The 20,793-nt window shown below is 39.5% G+C and overlaps 1 protein-coding gene across 4 annotated transcripts; it reads right to left on the bottom strand.

The window, feature by feature from the left end:
* Positions 1 to 2,948: 2,948 nt before the first annotated feature.
* atp6v1c2 (ATPase H+ transporting V1 subunit C2) lies at positions 2,949 to 20,719 on the bottom strand. 4 transcript variants are annotated; one of them, XM_042709696.1, is made up of 14 exons: positions 20,089 to 20,719; positions 13,083 to 13,225; positions 9,510 to 9,679; positions 8,459 to 8,526; positions 7,397 to 7,479; positions 6,335 to 6,429; positions 5,763 to 5,854; positions 5,473 to 5,571; positions 5,317 to 5,385; positions 4,587 to 4,679; positions 4,397 to 4,484; positions 3,981 to 4,078; positions 3,462 to 3,591; positions 2,949 to 3,333 (listed from the first exon to the last, which is right to left on the bottom strand). In XM_042709696.1, the coding sequence occupies exons 3-14, from the start codon at positions 9,636 to 9,638 to the stop codon at positions 3,238 to 3,240; spliced, it is 1,140 nt and encodes a 379-aa protein (XP_042565630.1). In that variant the 5' UTR covers positions 9,639 to 9,679; positions 13,083 to 13,225; positions 20,089 to 20,719; the 3' UTR covers positions 2,949 to 3,237. The 4 variants fall into 4 exon arrangements, with proteins under 4 accessions (XP_042565630.1, XP_042565631.1, XP_042565629.1 ...); XM_042709697.1 differs by lacking the exon at positions 13,083 to 13,225; XM_042709695.1 differs by lacking the exons at positions 13,083 to 13,225; positions 20,089 to 20,719 and adding an exon at positions 10,235 to 10,798.
* Positions 20,720 to 20,793: the final 74 nt, after the last annotated feature.

The following is a 20,793-nucleotide window of genomic DNA, read 5'->3' as shown; positions in this document are numbered from 1 at the left end:
TTTTTTCTTTCTTTAATAATATGTAGTTGGATATTTCATCACAATCAAGGAAGTTAATAAATCTTGCTGTGGGGTTGAAACAGTTGTTTAACGGGAAATCATTTTGTTAGTTTTCGGTTTCCCCATGCTGGTCGAACGTCACGGGGAAGCTAGAGGTCGCTTTTGGTGTGTTTTGACTTAAAGCTGGTGCGATGATGGTTTGGGAGAGATTAGAACGATTCCCACCCCCCAGAATTAAACCGATATTATATCCATTATGGCAGGCTGATATGTATTTTCTTATCCATATAGGCCTATGTTGTCTTTTAGGACTATTTGTAATTTAAATTCTATAGGCCTATGACTTTACATAGACAACTGCATGGAGGCTGGTTTCACGTCTCACAAATATATCAAATTTTTAAATATATCAAAGGCCCATTATTTGGATGTGGCTTATTTGCATGCCAGAGTAACGTAACTATTATGAGTGCACATTTGCGTAGGTCACTAAACAGAGAGGCCCATTTTCCACACATTTGGTTGTTGCTATTGATACACTGCAAATGGGCCAAAACGATGTACAGTTTTGTCTCAATCAGTCAATGCACCAGACGCCATTATGTCCAAGTTTCTAAAATAAATGTTTTTAATGGTTCGACACGTTTGTTGAACACATCTTTCAAAGTGATTATAGCTAACACTACTGACACCAGAACTTATTTTTGGTCACCCATAGAAGCTCCGTTAGTGGTTAATATGTCTTTGATGACGCTATCACCTTTGCTCCGGTGCAACCTTTGTCTTCGTGCCATCATGTGCTTTTAAAATGCTCTGACGGAGTTTCTAAGCTCATAGAAGCCTGTGGATAACATTGTGAAATCAGTCTCCGCTGTGAAGTGCGCTGGGTTTTATTTCTGGCACTAATCCGTGGGCTATGAGAATTTATTTATATGTTCATAATCCTGCACTGGACTCGAACCTGCACTGTCAGACAATGGCGATGGCAATTACACCAATATTCCAGCGTTTGTTGTGTGTCGCTACCACGTCTCTTAAGTTTCGGGAAGGTTTTCTCACTGCATAGTTCTGTATCCGCTGGCTACTAATGGAGATTGATAAATCACACCTGTTTTAAGCATGTTTTAAAATTTAAGTTTAGCCCTGCACAATACCTATTATTATATTTGTATTTGGATACGCTCATCTTAAAAGCAGAGGCAGACACGGAATATCCCAGTGACAGGTAGGATCATGTAAATTCCCATCAGCCCCCCCCATACGTGAGTGAGTTTCATTTTCATCCCCACTCAAACTCGTTGGCCACCTTTTAGCATTTTTCAAAATGATGCAGTGGGTGGAGTTGGGTTGCGTGCAAATTAAATGCTGTTGAGTTTGTGTGCCAAATAATGTTTGCATTGATACGTACATACTGTATATCAAGTCAAAGCATAGCAGAGTATACAGTACCAGTCAAAAGTTTGGACACACCAAGTTTTTTCTTTACTTTTATTATTTTCTACATGGTAGGTAACACTTTTTTTGTTTAGTAAATCATTCCATATGTGTTCTTTCATAGTTTAAATGTCTTCAGTATTAATTTACAATGTAGAAAATAATAAAAGTAAAGAAAACACTTTTGACTGGTACTGTATATATAACCATATTTGTGGGGACTAATTAACACAGAAGCCCTACTCATGAGTAACAATATATTTCTTGAATGATGTATTTTAGGTCTGCCAGCCTGATGGCATACTGATCTAAGACAACGAGAGAGGTGAGGTGTGTTACTAATGGAACATGCATTTGCAAACTTGGAAGATATTAATTTATTCCAAAGCCTCCTGCACTAAAATTGAATTTATCAAATATCCATTTTGTCTCTAGAAAACCATTGAGCTATGGGCTAGCCTCAGTGGCACAGATTCAGCATATAACACTTGAAACTGTGAAATTGTCAGGGTAGGTCACTAACCGTCACTAACCGCCACGCCACCCCCCCCCGCCCCACCATCCACCCCCCCGCGCACATATTCAGCATAACACTTGAAACTGTCAGGGTAGGTCACTAACCGCTGCCGCCAAGCCCCCTCCCCCCGCGCACATATTCGGCTATTTTAGGCAGTGTAATTATTTCTGAATATGGGTATACATCAGTATTTTTGCCAATGCGACTTGGCTATTCAGACTATTTAGATTGACGTAAATATGTCTATGTATCCCGGCTACGGGCCCCCAAGACCCACAGGCCCAGGTACGACCGCACCTGCTGCACCCCCTATAGTTACGCCCTTGGCTAGCCTTGCTCTACTTGCAGAGATGCTGGAATGCACGTGTGCTACTTCATGACACATGTACTAATTCAGACCTTTGCTTCTATGTACAGTAGAAAGTAAACCTATACAAATGTTTATTTTTATTTGAACTTTATTTTCTATAAAATATAATGTACTGATAATGCTTGAGTGTGAATCTTAAAACAATGCACACGTTCATCTCACATTGTTGCACATACGGTCACATTTTTAAAAATGCAAACTTGATCCTTCTTTATACATTAATATTGAACCATTTAAGATTCTGGTTGGAATGATGCAAAAGACTGCAACAGCAATGTAAAGAATGGTTATATGGTTCATGTACATACAGACAGACTATGCTGTCTAGTAGCTGAGATTAATGTGCAGCTGTTTTCTCTCAGAGTGAAATTCAGATTGCTGCACTTCACATAGTGTTTACATATGAGCAAGTAACATTAAACTATGCGACAGGCTTTTGTCAGTGGCATATCTAGTTAAAACATGACAGATGGTCAACTTGTATGTTACCATCTTGCATATCATTGAAGAAGGTCTTGCAGTATGTTGAAATGGAGGGGTTCCATAGTTGGAATTTATCAAACACATAATTTCACCAGTTGTGAAAGTGCATTCAGGATGTTAAGAAGTGGAATCCTTTCTCCTACATTCCCTGTTTGTGTACATCATCATCAATTTATCATGTTTTTGTCAACATCTATAAAAATAAAGATAAAACTGCAGTGACCAGTCACTGTTATTATACTTTGGACACTCTTTATTAGAGTCCATGTGTATCCAATGCACCCACTGAGAACTTTGGTCCATGGTGACATCATGCCAACATTGAGTAATAATACCCACTGAACTCAATGGTGTGCATGTGACCAACTTTTGGAACCCCTTTTGTGAGTTTTTCAATGATGAAATCTCCTGTGATGTTTTCCATACTCAGCTGCTAGCTTGGGTCTACTACGTTGATGTTGATGGAATAGCAGATGTAGGAATAGTATTCCTGCTGGGCCGTGCTCACTCCTGGGATCTCAAGCCCAAGCTAACCAGTAGGGGGAGACAAATGACAATGTTAGATTTTGGAAACCATTTGACGTCTCACTTGTATTCATAAGTAGTAACGATCCGGTTCAATGCTGCCTCAGCTCCTAAATTCAAAAGGCCACTCACATCAGGTTTGCTGGCTGCAGCTGCAGGGTCTAAGTGGGTGAACAGGGAGCTAAGCAGCTCTCTGAGTTTCTTCACACACTTCCTGTCCGGTTGAAGTAGAATCACCTGGTAACTGACAGGCAGACCATACCTGTCCAGCAACAAACCAGTCAAATTCAGCACACGCCCATTTGTCTCTATTACAGCACCCTTTTCAATATGAAGGAATTATCAAGTCCTTCTCTTTGAATCCTTACAGCAACAGTAAAGTGTTTATTTAAACCTAGCTAAAAGCCAATAGACTAGCCTTGTGAACACCAACAAGACAGTTGGCACTTATAAAAGCTAGCTAGCTTGCTACCCGATGTATTTTATATATATTTGGAGATGCCATGCTGTAAATGCTTCCATATGACCATATCATAAAAATGTATTTGAGGATATCAAACCTACAAAAACATGGCAAAAAAAAGGAGCTAGAGGGTATGAGAGAGTGTTGGGTTTTTGCTGACTTACTCAATGCAAGGGAAACAACTTTACCTGAGAACAGACTCCACAAACACCCTGAGAGCCTTCAGGTGTATCCAGGCCACAAATACCTCACTGAAATTCACCTTCAGCCAGCGTACAAAGATACCCTATAGGAGAGCATTTTTCATTTTTTTATTTGTGTTGTGTTTTCTATGACGTTTTTACTCACTTGTTGTTGTCTGCAACATTATAAAAGTCCTGTTATAAAGGAAAACAGAACTGTACTTGCCAAATAATTATTTTGAATTACCTTTTTTCTGGAACTAGAAGAAGCTATGTAGAGTGAAGATTTTATTTTGTAAACTACTGATTCTATACACCAATACACTTTCTTTAAATGGTGCAATATTATTTGTGGTATGCTATCCTCAAAGTGTATCATTACGTACCTATACACTCGTTTCAAGCATATTCGTCTGACTTACATACTGCTCCTTCTTGTCCACATTGAGGCGACCCATTTCTTCTTTCTGTCGCTCGGCCTCCTCCAAGCTGAACTCTCTCACTGTGAACCTGTCAGGCACCATGGCAACACGGTGAGTTCTTAATCAACCCATCCCTAATGATTTCAAGCATCTGATTGGAAGGTTGGAGAGAGATGTAGGCATGACTCACTTGTTCTTTTTGGCATTAGCTTTAAATTCACCCACAGCTTTCTTGAACAGGGTGACAGTGAAAATACCCCCCTCTTGTTCCTCCAGTATTTTTCTGCAACAAAAATATGGGTGGAAATGACATAATTTAATAGCTCATAACATTCTAGCTTCATACCCCTACTATTAATTGAACAAATATTAATATAAAAATGCACCATGGATGAGATCATGGAGTTATCAAAACCATACATATCAAAACCATACAATGTAATTATACCATTTACAACGCCAGTAAAAAAACACTGTTTTAGGGGCAATCAGTACATATCTACTACAATCTAAACAAAGAATAATGACAGTTTACATACTCCCTTAGCTCATGTAACGTAGACCACAGATTATGGCCCTTGATCCTTGATAGCCCAGGTTTGTGGTCAAGGGAGGAATTAAGACTCGCAACTGAGACTGCCAACAGCAGCAGACTGTGGTCAGACACACTCTTCCTTTCCGCCAGTAACTTTACACTGGCTCCTAAAACGAGCAAGGTGCCCTTCTCTGTGTGACAACAGTGCCACCAAGATGATAGCGCGGTACTGCTGGCAGATGGTCATGAACACAGGGCTATTTTACCCCATTTTACCCACACATTTACCCCAAATGTTGAGATTGTCCAGTGCATCAGGCATTCATGAAGACAATACACATACATGAGCATTACACTCAAACTATGGAAACGATCATAAACTCACCGACTTGAGCGAGGAACAACAAACTCAGACAAGGACTCATAGGTTTTCTCCCACAGGCTATAGCTTGTCCTGAAATTATTCACACACACACACATCTTAACAAAACAGTGTGAAAGACAAAAAAGATACACCACATTTGTGTATGTTTTCACTGACCTAGCCACGACTACCAATAAAGTGGTGAGATATTCAGAGCCCAATACCAGGTCCTCTTTCTTCACAATATCAGTTAGTACCCGTGTCTGTAAGCTCCCTCTGTGGGAAAAAAATACATTCACTGATAACACCTCACCATGTTTTATCAAGCATCCATCTACATAACAGCAATCCATAATATTTCAGTATTACAAATATAGTGTATGAACCAAATGAAGGCGTTCTGTCAGTCAGGGTGTTCAGAAACAAACCAACAGAAGCATGTGAGTTAAACAGGTTAGCAAACTTACTCCGTTTTACGCTCAAGACCTTGCAGACTGGCTTTCACGTTAAAATAGGCCGCATTTCGAGTCTTCAGCTCTGCTTCCACCTGAGACACTTGCTGACACACACAAAACAGCACATGTATACCACACACACACACACACACACACACACACACACACACACACACACACACACACACACACACACACACACACACACACACACACACACACACACACACACACACACATACCACACCCACACAATACCACAACACAACATTTAATTCATGACTATAGGTCTTTGTTTTATTGTTTTTATTTTCATGTATATACATATATATATTTTTTATTTAAATTTTTCATTTTGCTAAGTGTGTTTGTTCATCTTAGATAATTTAATGTCATCCCTCCACTCAAAGCACATTGTGTCTATGTATGCCATATGAAATGTGCTATATAAATAAACGTGACTTGACTTGACAACACAAGGCTGTAACACTGACAGTATGTATTTTGGGTTACATCTTCTGGAGATGCATTCTATATAAATGCCTTTGATTGTACCAACAATAGACTCAAAAAAATAGTTTTACCCTGGAGATGATTTCGGTCAGACACTTGAGAGGTACAGCAGTGGGGTACTTGGCTCTGTCCCACTGGAATCGTGTCACATAGCTGGCCAGGTCCACTGAAGGGTAGTACAGATCCAGAATATGGTCAGTCATAAACACATTTCAATGTGACAACACAACACAACACAAACACAAACACAAACACAACACAGCCAAACCAATGTCACATCCCATGCACAGCTGCACAGAACCACATAGCATGAACACACCACATTCCTGTGTGTCTTAACATGCATTGACACAACTTTAGCAAGCACACACACTCCAAAGTACCCAGCAAGGTCTGGAAGTAGGCTTGCAACCGTGACACTCTGGTTGGGCCCCTGTATTCTAGTGGGTGAGCATTAGTTTTGGGTTGGTGTGGGAAAAAAAGTTTAGGAAGGTAAAGATTAATCAGAAAACAATTAATGTTATTATCACTTATTTACTTGCAATATGGCAAACCAAACCTCTTAAAAATTACTGCACCACCTAGAAATCACCCATTAGCACTGGTATACACCTGAATGGAGACACTGCATAAAACTAACCTGAAACAAAGATCTATGTCTAAATGATATCGTACACATTTGCTAACTCCTTGGTGTGGTTATTATGGGGTGATGGCACAGGAAACTGTTTAGTATACTCCTAAATAAAGAACTATCACAAGTATTTCAAATAAACACATAAAACGGGAAAAAGCAACTTAAAAAACAGAACTGAAAAACAAGCAAGAGGTTTAACTCTGCAAATAATTAAAAATGGCATTATATCCTCTATGCCATCCTGTTTGACTGCATTACAAGACCACAATGCATAGCCACGTCTGTAACAGCACAAGGTAAAGCTTTGATCAAGATCAATTTGACCTAACCTTGTAAAACAGCCATGTAAATGTAATTGGATCTGCTGCCTTGACTAGGGTGGTTCCAAACAAGTCGGAGCCGGCTAGATGCCGTGCTGCCTCTGTGCTCTTAGCTAATGACTTTCCTCTGCGCTCTGCTCCATGAGGAACCCTCTGGGCTCCTCTCTCCCACTCACCTCCATTGGCCAGGGCGTTCTCCAGAATCTTATCAGACTGCTCCATCACCTCCACCATGCTCTGGGAGGTTCTCCGCATCACACTAGGCAGGAGTAGAAAGGACACAGAATAAGGAGTTAGTCCATTTTAATAAATATTCCCAAATTTGCCTCAACCTGTTTTAGATGTGCATTGATTTTAATTTCTTGTCTGGGTTATCCTCTATATGTTTACTTACACAGGTGATCACAGATGTGTTTAAATTCTTTCATAAAATATAGTGGCAAAAGAAAGAAGAGGGAATTTTCAATGATAAGTCCAACTGTAAAGACATCAAAGACAAGGTTTTGTCAGCCCATTGAAGCCACTATGCCATCTAGCTGTTCTTCAGTGACACCATATGCGTCAGAGGAAAAGAAACACATCACAGGAAGAAAAAATAAATAAATAGGTGTCTAGTGTAAATGTCCCGGGTCTTGCAGCCATGGCGGAAGATGGAACATTGTGTCGCCACACTTGAAACTGGAGACCAGTAGATTGAGTGTCCCCTGTTGCCGATAACTGAGGTACAGTAGCTGGGGGAATTTACCCAGTCATCCTTCTTTCCAGGGAACTCCACTTTTACACAATGGGACAAGCAGCCACCTGGAAGCCTCACGCTAGCTGGCTTGGATTCCTGTCCAGGTCATGTCTAAATGAATGAGTCTAATTGCTGGACATGTCAGACCTCCTTCACACTTCAATCAGTCGAGGTAGGCCGTTTCCATGTATGCTTCCAAATCCAATATCACAAAAATTGATGCAAGGAATATATAAAGTATTGGAAATAAGGGCTCTATGCCTTCACTTCACCGTAAAGCCTTAGGATTATTATGATGTGTGAGAGATTTGCGGAAAGGACAGTGATAAGCCCGGGGATAGTATTTGAGTTACAATCTACTATTTATATTTCTACCTTTTTCAAAGTTAGAGTGAGAATTGTCAAACTTCTTATTTTCTCAAATGCAAAAAAATGAAAATGTCATGTCAAAGTAGAACTAATGACATGATGTATTTGGTTCATTTCATTTTTCAGGAGTTACCTTTCAGCATATGTGTCAATTCTTGAAAGGTCATCAGACAGAGCCAACAGGGTGTCCAGTGTGCCCACCTTAGAGAGTAACAACATTTCAAACTTCAATATAACATTACTTTCTGAAACATTTCCAGAAAAAAATACTCTCCTTCCTAATCAGAAGCTGGCAGTCCTTTGTGGGGTACTAGTTTTCACTCAGTAAATATTTATTTGGGATAACACAGAACCTATAGCAGTCAGGTGATAGTGGCACTTAGTCGAGCATTCAAGCACATGATACTGGGAGACTGGACTAGTGATGGACCAGACAAAGAAAGTAAGAACATGAGCAAGCAAGCATGAGCAAAGAGAGATTCAGGATGAGTTTTGGAAATGACACTTGACAATGAGGACTCACTCTTTTGCATCCAAAAAAGATAACTACCCATTGGTGAATGAAAATGACAAGTAAACTATGTAAGTTTGTTATGTAATGTCTGTAATGACAATGGTAAATTGGGAAAATCTAGTATTGATGTTAACCCAACAAATCTGCCTAATTATAGGCAAGGAGAAACAGAGAAAGGAAAAATAAATGACATATAATTGGTCCAAAAAACTCTAAAGGTCTAAAGCCTATGTACTTCTCACCTCTGCTTGTAGAACTCACAAAACAAGTTACAGACATTGAGTGAGGAGATTTATAGACTTAAAGGATCTCTTCGCAAAACCACTCAGCAGTCCTTCAGAGACGCAATATGAGACAGCGCCTTCATTAGCAAAGGGAACCTGACACGTTTGACCTCAAGAAATATACCGTTGAGCCTTGTATTGCTTGTGTACTTAGAATTACATTATATGTGTATTCACCATAAAGTGTAATGTGTCTTCCATACGGGACAGAAATCTCACCAGCCACCTTGTGTTGCTTTCTCACAAAGCTCGTTTTGGTACACTCATCTTGTGTAACCTAATCTCACCATGTAAACAAGCGAGAAGGTCTAATTCATTACAATTATAGCTATCTACACTTTGTTAAGTAGGTTACAAGGACATAGTCATGTTGAACACATTCTTACCTTCAGATCTGGTATGGGGAACCTGAAGCTTGAGGCTAGACTGGCTTTGGATGCGGCGCGCTTCAATTTCTCCAGTGACTGCGAGCTGTTCTTGTCCAGCGGGACAGACACCAGCCAGAACTCCGTCATAACTTCACCGAAACTGCTACTTCTGCAGCCTTTCTTCCTCCCTTTTTAGAAATTGGAAATGTCACCACTGAATTTGTCGCGTTTTGTACATCCAAGAGCGATATAGGTGAAACACAACAGGTGTTCTGCGTTGCCTTTTAAAATGTAAGCTTTGACATTTGACAGCTGAGGTAGGTTTCTGACAGGCTTGAACAGTCTTTCTGTTAAGGCCCAAGCAAATCATAGATTAAAACTTTGTAGTCTTCTGCGATTTAAGAATCATGCTTAATAATCAGTTATCCACTGATCTTTTTTACACATCGCGATGCGCGCGTGTACGCGCAAAAAAAGCGCTCAGGTCCGGGCTCAGTTCATCAAGAGACAATTACGAAGTAATGAGAGGAACAATACACCGGCAACTAGCGGTCAGTTCGTCTCACTTGACCAAACGTTTTCCACGGAACAGTCTCACCAATAGAAGTCGGTGTTCCTTAACAATCATTTTAAACTATTTTGCAATAGCCCAACAGTTCAAATTGTTTGACATTGAGATTTAATGTGTCAAGCGCTCATATGCTAATCTGTGCATGCAAATGGCAAATAGGTATTGTTCTTACCCTTACGTAAAGTATTCCATGTTGTTGGTAAATTACTTTAAATCCAGAAAAACTAGAATGACCCGTTGGAGAGGTTTGGCAGATCACTGAGTCCGCATTTTGGTGAATTTACCCAGTCCGGCTCCGCACAAAAGCGATGACCGGCAAGCATTGTTGCATCACAGTGTGAGTAACCTGCTGTATGCAATTGCTATGGTCCGTCACGCCTTTCCATCCTCTCAGGTTGCCTCTCTCAAGTTGCCTCACCTAGGGCAACGACGTTTCTCCGAGTTCCTTAGGGAGGCTGATGGCCCAAAAATAAAAAATAATGCACAACAATAAAAGCTATTTTGATCTTTAGCTCCGAGATTGTGTAACATTGCCTGGGTTGGTACCACATCGGATGTGGAATACATCTCCATAGAAAATACAGGCAGTGGTAGTCATCAAATCATATCTTTCATTGCCAATGTCTATTATTCATATACCACCCTTAACTTATATTGCCTGCGGCATAGGTAGGTTGCACTGCGTTAGGTCCCTCACGGTGTCAGGGACTTATACTTATATAGACTTATACCTTTTAGGGCACTCCTTGCTGTTAACCTCTGTTAAGCCACCTAATGCGAGAAAAAGCCCTCAGCTACTTTGTTTCTCATTGTTGTTTCAGTGAAAACTGTCAGAGGTTTAGAGGTTGATATGAACTTGTTAGTAATCTTAAATATACTTACCCATCACGTCCGTAGCCCAGTGTTAATAAATATTGATACACTACTTCCTGAAGCAACCGAAAAGGCTGTATTAAACAGCAGCAGGCCTACCCTTAAATCTGAGATGCATCAGAAAATAAAACATATGCGGAGGAGAAAGATAACAGTGTAAAGATGCAGCAGCACTTCCTGTTGAATGCCTTATATTATACCCATTATTCCTGATATTAGGATATAAAAAGAGAGTCTCTTTTTGGTAAAAATCCACCTAACTTAAGATAACTTTTGTAAAGCTTGGTCTGAAGCAAATTAGGGAAAATTGGACAAAATTTGTGGCCTGTGAAATTCTTTGAAACCTTTCGATGAAATCCAGTATGGCAGCCACATCAATTAGGTTGACATGACAGGTTGCCATGTCTCGGTTACCGAGATTTTAAGGCAAACATATCAACATGTCAACACATTTTTGCTTATCACAAAAGCAAAAGTGGTCAAATGGCAAAATATTGTATGCTTCCTCAAAATGGGGTCCCGGGTCAATGGGCCTAGCTTGATTTTAATATATCAAAGCGTTGCCGATACTCATAGTTAGAATTGTTGCTAATACGTGAATATAAGCAGACCTTTGTATATTTGCATTAAGGTAAGAGATGATTGCGATGAAAGGGTAGAGATGAAAGTAAACCTGAGAAAGTAGGTTGGGTCTTGGCCGAAGGGTCTTCCTGGCATGCCAGGGGTAGTGTCAGTGGGAAGAGGATCCCTCTCGCTCTCTCAGTCATGGTGTCAAGTGTTCTCAGTCACACTCAGGTGGCCCTGAATCCCGAGCCCCATAATGAAAGCGCAGCTGGGCGGATGACTAGCGATGCGCTCAATATTTAACCAGCGGGGCCACACACAAGCACTTCCCACACTCGCCCTCTTCATGCCGGTGCCGGTAATGCAGGGAAGAAATAGAAATCATATTTCTCCTTAAAGAACTTGACCTATTTTTCCTGTATTTCCACCTAATGAATAAAGTGAAAATATCAAAATTAAGAGGATTTCAATCAGACCATAAAATTATATTTTGGGGTAATTTCTAATATTTGAATTTATCTCAAAATAGGCTCATCCATGTGAAGTTATAGTTTAAAATGTACTAATAAATGTTACATGATTCACAAATGCAAACACTGTGACATTAATTTACAGAACTTGCATATACAAACCACTTGCCATTTGTGAACATCCCTGAATATATTTGTGGATTTTTGAGACTTTCCTAATGCAGCTTGATTCACAAATGCATTTCCTTTTCAAAAGTACATTCTCTGCAGCCTATGTGATCACATTGCGATACATCTGTGCAGTATCCAGTTATGTGGACTACTACACCATAATGGACATATCACATGTACGCATTGCATTAACCCTTGACGGTGGGCTTTGAAGGTGTGAAGACAACGCAGACATTTATAGTGAGATCAAGAGGTCAACAACTGATCACGCCGCTTTGAATTGCTGACCGCTGTGTACTTTATGGGTAGTTACTTTGCTAATGCGGGTTAGATAGTGAGTGGTCGCAGAAACCTTGCAAATCACCTCAGACTTTTTTTTTGGTTACAATAATAGGGTTTTTACATAGTTCAGTGTCTATTTCTCAGTAACTCTTAAAAGAAAATGTTTTTAAAAAAGGCATCCACCATTTTTTATTCAGTCTAGCCCTCTTTGGATATTTGCATAAACCCAATTCGATTGGCTAGCGCCTGTGCTGGAATATTTGCATGCAAGTGATTTGTTTGGCCGGTGCCTGCGTGGCCGCCTGAGAAGTTCTCTCAACTTTCGACCGCAAGCAACGTAAGCAAAGCACTCTGGACCTTAACTCAATTCTATACTTCGTGTTGAATGCATATGTCCATATCTGGAGACTGAATGTGACCATATACCTTGCCAGGGCTATTCTTTGACTACTATATGAGCTCTTTGATCTGAATTAGATGCAAACCCACTCAAACCCTGACAGTCTGACAGTAGGTATCACCATCAGATTTCTCTCCAGTGATCTGAGAGGTCTTGCAGGCGTGTACTGCTGAAACATATCTGAGATGTATTTTGCTCCTGCCCCATTTAGTGATTTATAAACAAGCAGCAGTGTGTGTGTGTGTGTGTGTTCTCCTCACCGTTGTATTCCCTCTTAGGTGCTCATGGTTTCTCCATATCAAGTTCCCAGTTCCCGGATCCTGGTGGGTCTCTGGTGCTGTACCATTGAGATCATCATCACAAACTGCATCTCAGTACGGTACGGCAACTGCTCTGCAAGCCCCTGAAATGGGTGATGAAAATCACCAATGGATCACCGGTGCCCATCTGGCCAGCAAAGAGGACATCTACCAAAAACGATGCCTCCACTGGGCAAAAGGCATCATCAGAGACACCTCTAATCCCGGTCACAAACGGTTTACAATTCTCCCACCCAGCAAGCGCTACAGGGGTCTGTTCACACACCAGCAGCCTCAAGAGGAGCTTATTTCCAGAGGCCGTCACTGCGCTGAACCATCAACAAAGGTGCTAACTTAATACTGCAGCACTTTTTGGCTCAGACCTCCATCACTGTATCCGTTCCTCAGTGTCAGTCACTTATACTGTGTATGCTGTCTGCTACATATTGTAATGTTCATGTTTGCAATCTCCCTACTCCATCTATTTCATCTCTGTTTATATTATTATTATTAGTTGTCATTTTTTTCAAAGAGCCTTTCAGGATAAGCAAGGTCATTTCACAGAACAAATAATAAATACAATTCACTAGCATTTAAAAATTGTGTCAGTTCTTGTTTTGCCCTTCCTCTGACATCATCATTGGCTGCAGTGACGGTCCTGGACATTTTGGTGGCCTCGACAAACTCATATTCCCAAACAGCTGTGAGGTCATCACTGACTGAACAACTCATGCTTTTGTACAATACATTCCAATGTTTTGGCCGTTTGCTGTGTAACTATTTCAATAGTTTTCTGTTTGTATGCAAAGGTTCTACCAGGAAAAATCGCTGTCTGCGTCATTCGTTCATTCATCAGTTCTGACCAATAGCCGGCTTGCGTCTGTCTTATAATGATACACCTCTCTCCTGCTGCTTTCAGTATGCCGCCTTCACCATTCCTATAAACTCGCTAAACTTGGGTGTTTCAGTCAAGTATCTTACTTGTTTTTTCCTGGCCTGGTTCTCATGCTGCTGCAAAACACATGTCAGATGTACAAATCTGGTCTACCTCCAGGTGTAAGTTTATGTTACATAAAGGGATTGTTAAGAGATTTCCCCTACAACTAGCAAGTCAACTGTAAGAGCAAACAGAATGCTAACAACAACAACAACCAATGAATGCTCGCTGGCGTGTGTGTTGGCCACGCAGTGTTGTGGAGTCTGTTCTTGCATTTTCCACAGGGTTTTGGACAGGGTTCTCAAAACTCCATGGTGATTAGCTGATTGGGTAGTGGGAAGATCAGGTCTGTTTTAAAAGTTCTTCATATGATTATGCTATCAAACTAATTTAAAGAGGATTCACACAATACTTTTAAACATCAAATTAAAAATATATTCAAGTAACTTGGTTACTGTTTCTTCATTAGGCTGCTCTCAATAGGCTCCTATTGCTCTTCAAAGGAGTTTTGCTTTATATTGGTTTGTGCTTTTGTCCAACTTGTGTTGCAATTTGTTTGTTGGAGGGTTTCAGGTCTCCACTTGATTAAATGAATGGGTTCTCTTCAAGAGTGATTAACAGATGTTGTAGCTGTGGGGTCATTTATTTAACTCCTCTGTCTTTAATTACATGCCACTATTTCAATAACAATTCACTGATTTCACCCAGTAAGGAATTTGTGTAGTGTCTCCTGCTTTGACAGTTGGTTCTTAATCTCAAAGCTGTCCGTCTCTTGGCTCACTGCAGTTCCAAGTTTAGTGAGCTAATGTTTGTTTAGGCAAGCTTTACATCAGGTTTAAAATCACTAGTTGGTGCTTTCCTATCCAGCCAGTAACAGCTTGCAAGCAAGTTTATTTTATTAACTAATTTTAAAAGTATTAAGAATATTCTTTTAAATGTCAATTTTGCATAGCCGATAGTTTCTCAATTGCTCACGGCGTGGACGGTAGTCCCTCCAATTAAATGACATATTAAATGACATTGACATAAAATGACAAATGAAATGACATATATAAACATTTTTTAATTAATATAATTTGTTTTTACTTTATTTTTTACGTTTTTCGTTAAGTCACTTTGGACAAAAGTATTTCCTATGTAACTATACTTTTACTGTAACTATGACTATATTTATGTAAATGACAAATTCATAGCTCATCTAGGGTCACATCTCTCTGTTGATGACTTCTGTATGAAATACAACTGCTAGTTTGTACACCGCATTGGCTCTTCACTGTGCACTTGAAAAACATCGCAATGGCTTATGGGATCAGTTGATTTCACTGTCTATAATCTGCCAAGAACCGCAGCATTATTCATAACTCCTGCACCATGAGAATATTTGTGGCATTAATATAAATCATTCACAAATAACAGAAAATGACATGGATGGTATACCTTGTGTATGAAATACCACTTTCCATCACTAATTTCTACAGCTTTTCATGAGCAAAATATCACAATGGCTTATGTGATCGGTTGATTTTATGGCAGTGTCTAACTGATTCAAACCTGCAGAGAACCACGCGGTTAAATTTGGCAGGTGAGAACCACACGATTGCATTCAGCAGGTGAGTAGCCTAACGCAAATGCCAGTCTCCATGAGAACCGCAAGATTACATTCAGCAAGTGGGCAGCCCAGTGTGTCACTCACTCCACAGCTGGTCTCCTCAGGCCAGTTACTTATAGCATGCATTGCTTTCTTAAATAACAGTTTTAAGTGTATTACTTGGTCAGAGGTACCAAAACTATGTCAGTACAATGGTACCATGAAGGGGCGCCAAATGAATGCGGGTGCAATTGTGTATAAATGCTAATTCTTTCCTCAGGAGGGTCACCAAGATAATGCTGGTATACTGATAAGCAGCAGCCTCCACATACCCATAGCTCTCCCTCAGCTCATCTCATTCTCTACACTCTTCTTATTGACGCACACACACACACACTTACACTTCATTCCTGTCCACCCACAAGCTACTAACACACATCCATACATCAAACCCCTAGACACGTTTCATCTCTCTTATATTGTGTGCGGATTTAATACATTTCTACTTTATTTAACAATAAAATGTTGGTGATCTCACCTGATTGGGTGGGCATCAACTATTCTACACATCAGCAGATCAACTAATTGAACACATGGAGGTGCCACACAAAGGATAAAAACATGGCAACATAAACAAAATTAGCAACAGTGTTCCCCATATGTTTCAGAGACGACAGTAGCATTGCGCTCCCTCTATCGCCTATGGCGTGAAAGAACAGCTCTCGTGTGTGCGCACACAAGAACACATTTGTAACAGAGAGAGGAGCGTTATGGAGGTATAGAGAAGGAACATTATGAGGTATAGTTTATAGTAATTGTGCTGTGCAAAAGCTTACTTTTTTTATTTGACTAATGTTGAGATATTGGGATATTCACCAACTGTGGTGGACTCAAGGGGATCTATGTATTTGAACTGCTATGAACTACATACTTTAAAGTATTCTGAATTAGTACATTTGAATCTGAGTATTCTGAAAGAGTAGTTTGAGGTCAAATTTGCCCCACTTTGTGGTAATAGTTGTAATGTTGGCTAATACGAGATTATTTTCTTTTACTCATGTTGAATTTGGGTGTAAAAAAAGCAAGATTGTCAGTACCAGTGTCCAACTAGACTCAATACAGAATAAGCTAACTTTACACTGAATAACAAGAGGTTGTTTTCTCATTCTACAGTGTTATCCCTGTAATCTGCTCGCTTTCTCTCTCAGGGTGTTTCACCCTTCCCTACTGTGGACACTCCTCACACCTCTGCCTAATGTCAGAGGCAGCAGGCACAAAGAAAGCAGAGAAGACCTCAGCGAGGCTGTGACACTTGAAAAAGCATAAACGTACCTAGTAGCAATTGCTGTGTCGCTGAGGACTTGTATATATCTGCTCCACATGTTGTAATAAATCGACTTGTAAAAAGTCTTCATGTGACACACAGCAATTTCCACTAGGAATATTTTTTTTACAGAAAATGATGAATGAAGGACAAAAGGTTATTTTTAAAGTTGAAACAGCCTTCTCTGTGTCTGCAGAAGCCGCAACAGTAGCAGGAGGGCCATTAAGAAAAACAAAAGTTGTGGCCAGCCAGATTATTAGCATGTCTATAGTGTGTGCAGGGTTGGATGAACAGTTGAGATGTGGAAAAGCAGAGGGGAACGAACCATTAGGGCTACAGAATTTCTAGTGGGCTCTACCAGGAATTGCATCTCTTCCCTTGTGGCCTCTTAAAGGCCCATTACGCGAGAATTGGTATTTCTTTGCTGCTGAGCTTCCCATAAAGTTGAGGAGTGTAGTTCTCATTTTCTCATTTAGACCACTGTTGTAATAACTAATTGTAAAATAATTTTTCTCAGCATAGATCATTTCTATGAGGTGTCCAGAACAACATACTAAAAGTCCTAAGAAATCCTAGTTGAGGAAATATGTTTATTTCTCATCAATCTGAGATGTGTGCATAGGCAGAAACACCATTAATATGTATGACAAATACATCGGCCCAATCTTCATCCAATCATCCTACTGCCAATGGGTGATGGCAATGCTGCTTTTAGACTAGCCTCTAACCTGAAAACTGCCTGGCTTGGTAGTACCTGCCAGGGGTATGGTGTTTCTGCCTATGCAAATTAGTACATATTCAATAAGTGTGGAGCTCATGTGCATACTCAAAATAATTTAAAAATAAACTTGTAATACAAAAAAAGTTACTTTTCATGTACTTTTACTATGTAAAGATGTATTGTGGTAGGAGTAAAGGAAAAAATTAAGCCTATTTGGGTGTATTTTGGGCATATTCGATTAGTGTATAGCTCATTTGCATATTAAAATTAATTTTCAAAGACACTTGTAATACAACAAATGTTACTTTTCATGGGTACTTTCATTGTGTAAAGTTTTATTTTGATAAGAGTAAAGGAAAAAAAATACATTTTTGGGGTGTATTGTTGCCTGGCATTATTAGCACACATCTCGGATTGATGAGAATTAAACATATTTCCTCAACTAGGATTTCTTAGGACTTTTAGTATGTTGTTCTGGACACCTCATAGAAATGATCTATGCTGAAAAAATGTATTTTACAATTAGTTCTATTTTTGGCTCCAAAATGGGTTACTTTGCCTGGACTATAAATACAAATCGCGTATCGAGACCCCCTAATGGACAGTGGTACACGTGTATTTGTTGATAACGCTGATATGGAACCGGCAAAGAGAACACCAGAAGCCAAAGAAGCATGTCGACTGACAAAGTAGATTTAAAAAAAAGATTTTACACAAATAAATATAGTTTTATTTATTGTGACATCGGAGATGTACGCTAACGTAACCAAAGAATTTTAAAAAGAACTAGAAAATGCATTTCCTGAAGTAAATACCAGTGCATGAAATGCAAAAGTTAAGAAAGGAAGAAGAAAAGAGTGAAGAGTGAAGAAGCAAAGAAGAAAGGAAAGAAGAGTAAAAGAAGGAAAGAAGAGTGGAAGAAAGGAAAGAAGAGTTGAAGAAGGAAAGAAGAAAAGAAAGAAGAGTGAAAGAAAGGAAAGAAGAGTGGAAGAAGGAAAGAAGAGTGGAAGAAGAAAAGAAAGAAGAGTGAAGAAAGGAAAGAAGAGTAGAAGAAGGAAAGAAGAAAAGAAAGAAGAGTGAAAGAAGAGTGGAAGAACGAAAGAAGAAAGGAAAGAACAGTGGAAGAAGGAAAGAAGAAAGGAAAGAGAAAACAAATTAGAGTATGGAAGGCGTCTCTTAATATTCCTAGTTATACAGTTGAGTGGAGAGGGACAGAGAGAAGAGGAGCCTTGGAACCTTGGCGCAGGTGTCAGTGAAGCACAGGTGCAAGCCAGTTGAATGACCCTATTATGATGTCATAATGGCCCAATGTAAGTGAATGGGAACATTTATATTAGTTTTTCTTTAATATCTTAAAAAGTGTTAAGTTCAGAAAAATAAAAAATACATAGCACAGGTGTCCTTTACAAGACATACGCGACAAAGTTTCTACGTGAAGCGGTTCGAGCTGAATTAAGCGCAGAAAAAGGTAAAAAGAATAACTAGAAAATACATTTCCTGAAGGAAATACCAGTGCATGAAATGCAAAAGTTAAGTAAGGAAGAAGAAAAGAAAGAAGAAAGGAAAGGAAAGAAGAAAGGAAAGAAGAGTAAAAGAAGGAAAGAAGAGTGGAAGAAAAGAAAGAAGAGTGGAAGAAAGGAAAGAAGAGTGAAGAAAGGAAAGAAGAGTGGAAAAAGGAAAGAAGAGTGGAAAAAGGAAAGAAGAAAAGAAATAAGATTGAAAGAAGGAAAGAAGAAAGGAAAGAAGAGTGAAAGAAGGAAAGAAGAAGGAAGGAAGAGTGGAAGAAGGAAAGAAGAAAGGAAAGAAGAGTGCAGAAAGGAAAGAAGAGTGGAAGTAGGAAAGAAGAAAAGAAAGAAGTGTGAAAGAAGGAAAGAAGAGTGGAAGAAAAGAAAGAAGAGTGGAAGAAAGGAAAGAAGAGTGAAGAAAGGAAAGAAGAGTGGAAAAAGGAAAGAAGAAAAGAAATAAGATTGAAAGAAGGAAAGAAGAAAGGAAAGAAGAGTGAAAGAAGGAAAGAAGAAGGAAGGAAGAGTGGAAGAAGGAAAGAAGAAAAGAAAGAAGAGTGAAAGAAAGGAAAGAAGAGTGGAAGAAGGAAAGAAGAGTGGAAGAAGAAAAGAAAGAAGAGTGAAGAAAGGAAAGAATAGTAGTATAGAGAATAGTATAAAGTTCAGAAAAATGAAAAATACATAGCACAGGTGTTTTCTAAACGTTAGACGTTAGACACTGTAGTGTATGTGTAATCTAATAAAATGTTGAGACATAATGTAGTTGTATGAATTGTATTAGATTAGCCTGTGTGTGTGTATTAGTATCTATGTATAGCTGTTTACAATATTTGCAAGATACTACAATACAGATGATTTACAACAAATAAAAAAAGATTAAAAACAATACACACACCTCAACATTCACTACCGAGTCTGGATGCAGGAAGGGATTCCCTGGCACCGCTCACATTCAAACTCCACTTCGGTCTTCTCTGTGAGGAGAAGATGAACACCCACGGCACAATGACGCCCTCTCCTGGTGGGTTCCCACATCTGTCTATCAGAAAAAATATTAAACAGAACAGAAGTATTTAACCGCTATTTAACAGTCACAGCAAAAAAATACATTTGCAAACAATATCTTGTGGGGAAACTTCCTGGCTCCACATTTAGCAAGCTAAATGTTGCCGTTGCCTATGCCGTCTTCCTCGCTTGTATCCTCCATTTCCAACTAGCAACAGAGTTCACCAACGGTTTTACAGACGACAGCAAACGTGGTGCCTCGTCCAGCAACACAGCTGTGAGTGAGCAGCTCTCATGTGGGCGCACGGTTTATATAGCCCTGAAACGCAATAATGCAGATATGTCAAAAGAACGCGACGTCAAAATTAGCAACGCTTTCTGCAGTTGACACTGTTGGCTGACAAAACGTCATTGTGGTCCTAACCAATCAACTATCCTTTAAAAGAGATTATTATAAATTATCCTTGTGGTATTTTGACCAAAGTATGTTACAAACATTTAATAAGACCCCAATTCATGGTAAAATGGGCATACGATGACTCCTTTAAACGAACGTTCGCACATATTGAACTGTGGGTGGCAGCAATACGAATCA

Source organism: Clupea harengus, chromosome 14 (assembly GCF_900700415.2).
Source record: "Clupea harengus chromosome 14, Ch_v2.0.2, whole genome shotgun sequence".
NCBI lineage: Eukaryota > Metazoa > Chordata > Actinopteri > Clupeiformes > Clupeidae > Clupea > Clupea harengus.
The sequence above is the reverse complement of the archived record's forward strand: the minus strand, read 5'-3'. Positions and strand labels throughout refer to the sequence as shown.

What these genes read in the sequence shown, in the direction of transcription:
- atp6v1c2 (XM_042709696.1), bottom strand. Translation starts at nt 9,638, where the DNA reads ATGACGGAGTTCTGGCTGGTGTCTGTCCCGCTGGACAAGAACAGCTCG. An exon ending in GTTGTTCCTCGCTCAAGTCG is followed by an intron (nt 4,680 to 5,316) that starts GTGAGTTTATGA and finishes TTTTTGTTGCAG; the next exon opens with AAAAATACTGGAGGAACAAG. An exon ending in TTTGTGGAGTCTGTTCTCAG is followed by an intron (nt 3,592 to 3,980) that starts GTAAAGTTGTTT and finishes GTTGCTGGACAG; the next exon opens with GTATGGTCTGCCTGTCAGTT.